This window comes from Austrofundulus limnaeus, unplaced genomic scaffold, assembly GCF_001266775.1.
Source record: "Austrofundulus limnaeus strain Quisiro unplaced genomic scaffold, Austrofundulus_limnaeus-1.0 Scaffold48, whole genome shotgun sequence".
Lineage (NCBI taxonomy): Eukaryota > Metazoa > Chordata > Actinopteri > Cyprinodontiformes > Rivulidae > Austrofundulus > Austrofundulus limnaeus.
Window position 1 is genome coordinate 2,112,147 of NW_013952450.1, and position 11,206 is coordinate 2,123,352.

At 40.8% G+C, this 11,206-nt stretch overlaps 1 protein-coding gene across 2 annotated transcripts in view; it reads left to right on the top strand.

The window, feature by feature from the left end:
• The window catches only part of LOC106517417 (ubiquitin carboxyl-terminal hydrolase 31), a 22,984-nt gene that overhangs the window by 2,973 nt on the left and 8,805 nt on the right, over positions 1 to 11,206 (top strand). For both annotated transcript variants that reach the window (XM_014008241.1, XM_014008242.1), the window contains 11 exons: positions 3,542 to 3,679; positions 3,798 to 3,886; positions 5,294 to 5,386; positions 5,643 to 5,778; positions 5,972 to 6,122; positions 6,236 to 6,416; positions 6,497 to 6,608; positions 6,711 to 6,805; positions 8,599 to 8,676; positions 8,793 to 8,922; positions 9,015 to 9,134. In XM_014008241.1, the coding sequence (XP_013863695.1) occupies positions 3,542 to 3,679; positions 3,798 to 3,886; positions 5,294 to 5,386; positions 5,643 to 5,778; positions 5,972 to 6,122; positions 6,236 to 6,416; positions 6,497 to 6,608; positions 6,711 to 6,805; positions 8,599 to 8,676; positions 8,793 to 8,922; positions 9,015 to 9,134 (1,323 nt within the window). The remainder of the gene's footprint in view (positions 1 to 3,541; positions 3,680 to 3,797; positions 3,887 to 5,293; positions 5,387 to 5,642; positions 5,779 to 5,971; positions 6,123 to 6,235; positions 6,417 to 6,496; positions 6,609 to 6,710; positions 6,806 to 8,598; positions 8,677 to 8,792; positions 8,923 to 9,014; positions 9,135 to 11,206) is intronic.

An 11,206-nucleotide genomic window follows, 5' to 3' on the forward strand; every position in this document is an offset into this window, starting at 1 on the left:
TCCTTACGCACTCGGAAAATTCATTCTCTAAAGTTATTGAATTAATAATTTCTTTTTCAAAAGTTTCTGACTACTCTATAAATTGGTTAAAATCTACAGTTCTTCCAATTAACTGTGTTTTTAACAATTCTTTAAACACACAACTACAGTTAGGAAATATTAAATATCTGGGTATTAAAAGCAAAGTCTTAAGGAGAGCTAATCAGCTGCCACTTTATGATTTAGGACCATTGCCTGTTTCAGGCTTTTTGCTTCAAAGATGACTGAAGTGTTCACTCAGTCCTGTAGCTGAAAAAAACCCAGACTTGTGCTACTCTGAATTTTGTGAATCAGGTATCTTTATATTTCAGTGTTTCCCCTACCRTCATCCAAGACACAAACACACACCCGCCAGCAAGACCACCACCCACTCCCAAGAATTTCACGGCATATTCATGTTTACTAGTTTAATGCATCAACACTGAATGAACTGGCAGTAAAGCTGAGCTCACCCCTGACTGTTTCCACTTTAGAACACTTTCAAAATAAACTACGATGGTAAAAACAGATGCAGCACTTCAAGAATTAGGGGTTGTAGCAGTGRTGAAGTTAGACCTTTGTGCAAAGGGTGGCCAAAGGTTTTTTGCACATTTTAGCTGGACTTCAGATATTCAAATTCACTGCCCTGTACTACTACTGCTCTACACAGCCTATGGTTGGCTCACCATAAACTTGGAGAACCTGCAGTGAAAGTCGTAATACTGCTACGCCATTAGTTTTTATTAAACATGTTTTCTGTTCTTCTTGAGGATTCGGGTACTCTGGTTTCCTCCCACAGACCAAGAACATGTTCGATTACCTTTAGATTTAGACYTCTCTTGCAAAAGAGATCTATGGTTTCAATAGAATTTGCTTGGTTAAACAAAGGTAAAATAATAAATTGCACTCTTGGCTGGGTTTTTATGGTAGTGGGGTCATCTTGCTGGGATCCAAAAAAACCCTTGAAGAGATCTATAGTCTCCAACCTGATGGTTCAAAACAGCACAAACAGCAAAACACGCTCAGACTGAGGTTTATCTTGTTTGTCTGATGTAGTAGTCAGCAGGTCAGTTGGAGTTACATGATACCTTCTGTCCTTTATAAATCTACTGTAGGTTTATAGGCTTCAGTGTTGGTTCTTTCCTAAATGAATAGTTATTTCTGCTATTCTGTGAATGACATATTTAATGACAAATAAAATATTTACAAATATTTCCCTTAGASATAGGGTGAGAAGCTCGGTCATCCGGGAGGGACTCAGAGTGGAGCCACTGCTCCTCCACGTCGAGAGGAGCCAGTTRAGGTGGCTCGGGCATCTGGTTAGGATGCCTTCTGGACGCCTCCCTGGTGAGGTGTTCCGGGCACGTCCCACCGGGAGGAGGCCCAGAGGAAGATCCAGGACGCGCTGGAGGGACTATGTCTCTCGGCTGGCCTGGGAACGCCTTGGAGTTCCCCCGGAGGAGCTGGAAGAAGTGGCTGGGGAGAGGACAGCACATTTTTTGTTTTTGTCGTGTTATAGATTTTCGTTTGTATTTGACTCTTCATTAAATGTACAACTTCTGATGTTAATTTGAAGGAAGGAAACGGAGCAAAGGGCAGAGCTTTTTTCTAAGTTGTCTGAGTTGTTTTTAAACGTAAAACTGTAGCTCCAGTTGGTGCAGCATCATTTGAATTTGAAGTTGCCAGGGGATCAAAACTATAAAAGGTTAGACTTATGTTATAGGAAAAAAAAATCATATAGACACAGTGTTCAGAAACTGACTCAGGTTTTTTAAGTCTGATTTTGTCAGTCAAAAAAAAAAAAAAACATCAGATAAGAGTTCCTTTTTAACTTTTTTTATCTTGTTTCATATTCTATTTTTAAAAGTTCAAAAAACCCTACAACAAAAGCTGAACTAAACAGGACTATTTAGCTTTTTTTTTCAGTGTTACTATTTCTGTCTATTTTCCGACATCAGTTGCCAGCCAAAATCCAAACAACTGAATGGATATATTCTCAACAGTGTGAGATATGCTGAATGTGTGCATGATGCTTATGGGACTGTTGAGGCTAAAAACCATTGCTTTTCAAAACATCATGTTTAATACACAGTACCACAGGAACAAAAACAATTATCAATACATATACAGTAATTTTATACTAATTATATAATTCAATTATTTGTTATAAGAATGTTCTCTTTATGGTTTTGGCCCCTCTGAAGGCCATGTTATAGATATCCACACACTGCAATTTCTACCAAATTGCCATTCAATATTTCCTAGAAATAAAAACCTAAAAGTCAGTTTTATTTTGAAAAACCTTAATGGTCAATGGAAGAAGGGGRATAAAAAGTTATGTTTTCTTGAAGAGATGCTGAAAGTAAAAATGGAGCAAAGGAAATYGATGACTATGCCCTTTAAATGCTAAGGCTTCTCGTAATGTTGTTCCGATACCAGCATTTTTACATTCGTACAAAATGCCCAGATACTAACCAGTACCAATACCAATATTGGTACTGGGATAGTGAATGTTTTACAGTTTACATTTCAAGTTAAAAGTTCGCCTCTTCCATGTTTAAGAAATCCATAAAAGTTGAAAGAATTTTTTTTTGTTATTTTTATTTATTTAAAAATGTTGCAACAGTACATATGCTGTATATTTGATTTTAGCCAGTCAGAGAGGCTGTAGGCCTATAAGGAAGTATCAGTATCAGCGAGTACCCAAGCKGAAGTACTTTTATTTGGTTTGAGAATAACAGGTATCTGGGCACCCCTAGTTTATTTTAATATAGTATGATATTTTTGAAAAAGACTTAAAAATAGAAAAAAGGGCCTTCTTTGAATAGCCTTTAGCCTAGGTTAGAGGAAGACTTCTGCTCTTCATAATCTGTGTTCTRAGACTGATTTAATACAAGTTCGATTTGATCAATCCTTTTATTCMGTTTAGTGTCATCTCTTGTTGTGTTTGACGCTGATTATTTAAAATAAGACARTAACTGGCATAATTAATCACCTGACTAATCAAATCTAACTCCAGCGTGAATATTTAATTCACAAATTCTCCGAAAAATTAGTTTAATAATTTTAACACAGCACAATAGTTGATAAATAACAATTTTTATCAAGGTGTCCTATTTCATAAAGACTCAAAAAAATACTCACCCACAGACATTTCGTTATAAACAACATCCTGGGGCTGTTTTTTTTATTAAACCTCTAAAATGGGAGGGTTTATCCAACAGGGCAGATAAACCCTTCATATCCCTGACATTYGATCGTCAGTGTGAGCAGAGGTGACTTCCCTCCCAGCTGCCAGCCTGAGCAGCTCTGCAGAAAACAAACAGATCAGCAGCTCCTAGGTTAAGGTGAAGCGTGCGTCTCCGCGCTGGTTATCATCCTTCTGACACAAGGAACATTTTTTGATTTAGACACTGTAAAAAAAAACAAAAAAAAACAACAAAAAAAGACACAAGTGGCACTCACAGACCAACAAATCAATATGTGGTGCAAATCYCTAAAACCCTTCTGATGTCGGTCGCAGAATGTGGTGTCAAAGAGCGCCCTTCAGTTCAGAGGAAACTCCCAGCACGATGCCCAGGAGTTCCTGCTCTGGCTGCTCGACCGAGTGCACGAAGACCTCAACCAAATCGTCCACCCCGAYATCAGACCACCCATTAAGGTGTATATTTATATATATATATTTTTTTAACCTAAATATTGTCCCTTTTGTGTTGCCCAACTTATCAGTTTAATATAATATATATATTGTTGAATAACTTGTTGCCTTGTTTCATCAGCCTCCAGTCGAGGAGGAACCGGTTCCTGAAGGATCTCCGCTACCAGCACCTGGCTCTTTTGTTCAGGAGCTGTTTCAGGCACAATACAGGTGAAATGATCACTCCTAGTTAAAATGCTGCTAAYAATATGACCTTAAGAGCTCAATGTGATGATTTTATAACAATAGCATGAATTTTTACTTTTTATCAGTATACCAACATCTGATTTTGACTTAGAAATCTGTATTTTTCTTTTAAACTTGGTGCTTTTTACCACCTTTCTTAAAGGGGACATATCATGCAAAATCTACCTTTTTTAATCCCTTAAATACATTTCGTTGTGTAGTCTCTAGTAGTGCTGAAATGTTGATTTTAGTCTCTCCCAGTCCTGTGTAGAYATTTTTATATTCTTTGTTGGTCAGGACGGGTTCTTTCATTAGAGAAGAACCCGTCCCAGAAGACCTATACAATTKTTTTCTTTTTGATTTTTACCTGGATTACTGAGATGCATCAGGACATTTTTATATTCTGTTTGGCTCATGGTTTTCAGTCCGTTCAGTTTGATCTATTTTCTATTATTCTTTTTGGACTGTAACGTCACAATGTTTACTGTGGAACTGCTTAACAAGGTCATGARCTTCTGGCTTATCAACCTCATGAATCCACGGTTCTGCAGGTTCATTCTCCTCTGGCTMTGGGTCRSACTCTGGCTCGAAYGTGTAAGATTGGATGGACAAGTTTTCTGTTGTTGACATCTTTTAATCAGTTTGTGAAATAAAAAGTTTCTGTGCTGCTAGATCATCGTGTCTCTGCTATAAAATTACATACTGTAAATGGCCGAATAGGTTGGAGCAGGGGGTGCGGTGTGAAGGATTTAAAAACAAARAATTCATAATGATCTGTATTTATAGTTTCTTTGCAACCAGTAGCTTAACATATGTATGAGAGGACAAGTACTGAAACGTCTTGGAAGAGCCTCTGCTCCCTCCGGTTCTTTAGAAAACATACTTTCTGTGTCCAACATGGGATCACCAGGGTAAGGTTCAACTGTATCCTGAGTTGCAATTTTCCAAACCGATTTTATRTAATGTTGCTTCTTTTTTAACAACAAAATCCAACGCTTAGAAGGATCGTAAACCACATGAAGCACTGTTGTGAAGATGTGTTGAAGTGGGAGTGTCGGAAATGGTAGGATCTTGAAAAGACAGAGGCCAATTTCAACGTGTTTAGGTAGGCTATGATGCAAAGTCAAATTTAATTTTGTAATATACAGCATTTTCATAACAACTGAAGGTAACATAGTTACTTAACTGAGGTATAGAACTGAACTATGTGCCTGGAAAACACATAATACCCCTCACTTTAAAAGCAAGATATGTCCTTTTTAAAGTTAGTTTTTATGTATAGTAGCAGCCCTGATTATGCTTCACGTAGAATCTTTTGTCCAAAGTTATCTTACAGCACCACATTAACAAAGTTCCATTCAGTTAATGTCTGGTCCTTGTTTGTGTGTTTAGGTCCTCCCTGACCTGTCCTCACTGCCAGAAACAGAGCAACACATTTGATCCTTTCCTCTGCATCTCACTGCCAATCCCAGTACCTCACACCCGGTAAGGTGACTCTAGCTCCCGCTCATCAGTAAGACAAAAAACCCTCCACCCCCGTTAAAAAAAAACAAAACCAAAAAAAAGAAAACAAGTTCTCGTAAGATGAACCTGGCTACAAAAGAAGTGTCAGATCCAACAAACGTGTGAGAGGACGAAGCTATAATTAGATGCCGTTGTCTATTTTTGGGGACGTCAACAGAGGCTTTGTTAGGAAAAACAAAAGCAGTCCAAATAACGACAGTGTGTTTGTGTTTTTCAGACCTCTGTATGTGACGGTGGTGTACCAGGGAAAGTGCTCACACTGTATGAGAGTCGGGGTGGCGGTGCCTCTCTCGGGCACCGTGTCCAGGTTGAGACGAGCTGTGGCGCAAGAGACCAAAATCCCCGCAGAACAGGTGCCGCCTCACGCTGCTGTCAGAAATGAGAGGCTTGATAAAGAGTGATGGACTAGATGTTCTCAGATGCTTTTGCTGCGCCGCTCCTTCTTCCGCCACCTCTCGTCAGCGTTCATACTTTGTGCGTGACTAATTTGTGAGCCCCCAGTCAGCCCACACGGTGTTTGTTTCTTTGTTTGCCGTCTCCGTGCAGATCGTCCTCACCGAAATGTACTTCGACGGCTTTCACCGCTCCTTCTGCGATGACGACGAAGACCTCGAGATCATTCAGGAGAGCGACTCCATCTTCGCCTTCGAGACGCCCGAGCTGTTCAGGCCCGAGCAGATCCGGTCAAAGCGAGGCGGTACATGTTTTTAATTTTTAATCCCCCCCCCTTTGGGTTTTCATTTTCTTTTATGGCAGGAAGTTGTCAGAAAGCTGCTACACGTGCTGTTTTTGTTTGCTTGTTTGTGTCAGGAAGTCCACATGCAAATCTCAATCAGAACAACCTGAAGTACGGCACAGACAATAACAGGATAGCCGCACAGATCCAGGAGCCGACAACACCGCCTCAGAGTCCCAATAAGAACAGCGGGCAGGCTGAGAAGATTGTGCTGCTGGTGTGCAATAGAGCCTGCGCTGGACAGCAGGGACGCAGGTACGTCACCTGAACAGCAACCAATATGATATTAAATCTTTGAACATTTTAAAAAAATTCTGTTTTTGTCATTCCTGCAGGTTTGGGAATCCATTTATTCTCTATTTGGAGCGTACAGTGACGTGGGATATTCTGCAGACAGAGATCTTGGAGAAGATGAAGCATTTATTGCGTCCTGGTGTCTTTGTGCAGGTATACGTCACCTTATCAGCGCTCCAAAGCTTCAGTTTGTGATAGCTTCTTGTTCTGTTTRCCAGCTGAGTTGAATAATGTCTTCTCTGTGACGGCCTGTAGGTGGGGCCCTTCACTTTGCGTGTTGTAGGAGTGGTTGGCATCACGTATCTGTTGCCTCAGGAGGAGCAACCTCTCTGCCATCCCTCTGTGGAGAGGTAATGCCTCATTGGACCACAAGAGGGCAGTGTTACCTCACATAAACTGCAACAATATAAATCCTTTTAAAATTCATTTGCAGAATACTAAGGTCCAATAGTTTGACTTCAGAACTATTAATGTTTTAATACTGTATCTCCAGATAGGTGTAATGGCTTATTTAAATTTTTTTAAATTTATTTATAATTTCCTCTAACAGCATCGTCTTTTGTTCAGCAGCAGGCTATGTAGGCTGGGCCATTGAAAAACTTGCTAGTTTTTTTTGTCTGTCAATGCCAAATAGAACACTCAAATATTGTCTCATTTGGTATTATTTATTTAACTGAATGACTGAAGTTTATGAAAACAAGATATTGTAAATTTATTCATTAAAAAAATAAAACAGGGGTAGCATGTAGGAGAACCATAGACAGCCACAACAGTTTGGCTCCTCTTCCTCACCAGCTTCCTATATGTCAAACCATTCGGACGTTTACCTATATCTCRACCCTCAGAAATCTATCATTTTCAATAGGACAGTCGGCTGCGGCGACAGACTGAACGTAGGGTGGCGATAACAATGGCTGCAGCAGAGAGGAACAGGGAAAGGAGGACGGGGAGAGGTGGAACTTCCATCCATCCATCCATTTTCTTCCGCTTATCCGAAGTCAGGTCGCAGGGGCAGCAGCTTCAGAAGGGAGGCCCAGACCTCTCTTTCCCCAGCCACTTCTTCCAGCTCCTCCGGGGGAACTCCAAGGCTCGCCATCGTGCCCCACCTCCAGGCCTGGCTCCAGAGGGGGGCCCCGGTGACCCGCGTCCAGGCAAGGGAACGTCAGATCCAAAGTTATTGTTCATCATAAGGGGTCTTCAGGCTGCGCTTTGTCTGGTTCCTCACCTAGGACCTGCCTGCCTTGGGTGACCCTACCAGGGGCATAAAGCCCCAGACAGCATAGCTCCTAGGATCATTGGGACACTCAAACCCCTCCACCACGATAAGGTGGCAGCCCAAGGAGAGGAGAGGTTGAACTTATTTCTACTTATTTCTAGGGGCAGAGCAGGTTATGAGATGTTTATATAATTTTATCTGTTATTGTCTTTTACGTCCTACAGGCTCTGAGATGTAAAATTAATTTGAATTTGAACTTTTGAAAAAATCCATGAGATTTAAAAAAAAATCGGTGAGATTGCTCTTTACATCTGTATACCTGCAAAATGGCGGTAAAGCCGTGTAAATTACAGACAATCGGAACAACTTGACTTGTACAAAACTTGGTCATGTACTGCTGTGGAATGGCATAACATTTTTGAAACAGCATTTGCTGTAAGTCAGCCAATGTGGTGCTCTGGAAAAAGAAAAGAAAAAAACTGCACTGCACTGCACACTGAAGCTGATCCCACAGGTGTTTGATGGGGTTGAGGTCAGGACTGCAGGCAGGCCATTCCCTCCTCTCTACTACCACATACTGAAGGTAGTCTCTGATAAATCCTGCTCTGTGCAAATAAGCATTGTGATCTTGGAGGATATATTTTGGTCTCAGACTGTGGTGATATGGGAGCAGCACTGTTTGATCACGAGGCACAAATCAGGTGGGTGTTAGAAGCTTAAAGCAAGAGTCAATAGCAGAGTAAGTCTTTTGGCATTGGCAGAGAGGTTTTGGCATGTTTTTATGGGTGCAACCCACATACTCAACTCTRCTGTTCAACCCTTAAAACATTTCCTCCTTTGTAGCCTAAAATTATTTTTCATTGTCACATTTCCTTCTTACTTGACCGTTTCAAATAACAACTATACTCTTGTTATGATTGATAACAGAGCATTCAAGTCCTGCGGCCCAGGAGGCCCACCTCATGTCAAAATYGTAGTAGAATGGGACAAAGAGACAAAAGACTAGTAAGTAATAAACTCAGACGAGCTGCTCGTTAYGCTCAGAGCAGATGTGTAAGGTGGTCCACCTAATGACCGATCTGTGTTCTCCCTCTGTGACTTGTGCTGCGTCACACCCACAGTCTGTTCAAAAGAACTGAGGACGAGTACATCCCGGACGCCGAGAGTGTCCGACAAGTGAAGGAGCAGCATCTGCAGCCCCAGACCTGCACGCTGGCCCAGTGTTTGCAGCTATACACCAAAGAAGAGCAGGTAGGCTGAAGCAACCAGACAACAGAATTTAAAGTTGTGTGGAAGTGTACATTTAATGTAGTTAATTATGATCCTTTTAAATGTCATTTCAGCTCGCCCCTGATGACGCGTGGCGATGTCCACACTGTAAGCAGCTTCAGCAGGGCAGCATCAAGCTTAGTCTGTGGACGCTGCCAGACATCCTCATCCTCCACCTGAAACGCTTCAGACAGGTACAGACATCAGGGAAATCAGAATCACTGTTGTGAAGATGTGCTGAAGTGGGAGAGTCTGAAATGGTAGGAGGTTCTTAAAGAYGCAGAGGCCAATTTCAAGGCGTTTAGATGAYGTAAAGTCAAAATTAGTTTTGATAAATGCAGTGTTTTCGTAACAGCTAAAAGTAACATACAGTAAGCTGTGTTTACATAAACATAAGTAACTGGAATAAACGGTCAATGGGAATAAAAAAGCGTCATGTAAGAACCCTTATCGGAATATTCTGATCTGATTCGGCTCAAYTGGAATTAGGGATGGGTACCGAATTCGTTAATTTTTTAAGTACAGACTGAATTTTGTCGGTACTACCGAGAACCTATTCACGTAACATGAAACGGTACCATGTTTCGGTACCTAAACGCATCATTGCGACCGTATTGGCGTAAGAGTGGTGAGTTTTCCATGCTTNACCGAGAACCTATTCACGTAACATGAAACGGTACCATGTTTCGGTACCTAAACGCATCATTGCGACCGTATTGGCGTAAGAGTGGTGAGTTTTCCATGCTTGTCCTGAACGCAGCATTGCGACCGTATTGGCGTAAGAGTGGTGAGTTTTCCATGCTTTTCATGAACGCAGCATCGCGCAAGAGCGTAATGACGTCAGCAGCTGCTGATTCAGTAAACAGAGCTCGGTCTGAACGAAGCTTGAACGTGTGAGCCTCGCAGCTCCTGGAGTAAAGTCGCCGAACAGATCGCCTCTGAATTATCTGGTGGATTAATTATCTTGTGAGCTCGACGTTTGCTTGCTCAAAGTAAATAAAGTACAGCGATTTTCTTTATTTCATCTGCCATTAAACAGAGACCAGCAGAGGAAAACAACAGAGGTGCTTCCCGACAGTCCGAACGCGTCTGACCTGAAAGAGCACAAGCAGCCAGCTTGAAGTGTTGGACGCGTTTTGGATGCTCAAAACGTAGCTTGAATACTTTTTATTTATTTTAACTCCATCCTCTTTTGCTTATTTGATTTAAACTTATTTGCCTTCCATGGACCTCCATCACACAATTTTTCTAGCGGAGAAATGACATCAATAGAAATACGTGGAGCTGGATTTTAATTTGTGCAATAAGAAAACACTACGTTAGTTGTTTTCAAGAGTTTTCACTTTAAGGAAATAAGTTACACAGCTGATGTTACAATACAAAGAGCTGGATGTTGTCTTTGTATTTGTTAATTTTATGTATGAATATGAAAAAAAAAGTTTATTATAAAAAAAAACACACCGACAAAGTACCAAAAATTGGTACCGTTAAGTACCGGTACCGATTCCCAGGGACCGGATATTGGTACCGAATCGATTCAAATGTCAAAGGTACCCATCCCTAATGAATTTGTAATCCGAATTAGAGGGGTGGTTTATGTTGGTTGATAATCAGAACGGCGTGCATATAAACATGTAATCTGATCATAATATTCTGGTTGTGGTAAACTGACCTGACTACATGTACGCCCAATATCAACCAGATGATTCGCTGGTCTCTGGTCTTGTGTGGAGGGAGGGGCAGCAGCGCTATAGTTTCCAGCAGCGCTGTCCATTCTTGGCACTCAGAAGACAAAACATTTCTTTATGTTCATCATTGAAGTAGAACTTTTTCTTCTTAGTTTTTTTTTTAGGGAAAGTTTACATTTCTGCACGTCAGTACTTATATTCATGTAAATGCTCATCATGATCGGATTAATTAATTTTCTGCCCATATGAGCGATACATTCGGATTATTTAATTCAAGTACATTTCAATTCGACAAAAGAATTATGCGCTTGTAGTCATAGCTTTTGTCACTTTATTGTGGTGTAGAGCTAAACTATGTCCGTCCCCTTTTATCAGAGATTCTTAACCCATTGGCTGCGAGCGCCACCTTGAGGGCCTCAAAAGAACAATCAGATGTTTAACAACCTTTTTTTAATATGTAGAAGAAGAACCTTAGAAACCTGCCGAGAATGGAAACCTATTTTAAATTAAAAATAGAAGCAAAAATGTATGGAGGACCAAACCTATCATTATTGGAAATAAATGTATAAATATATAAC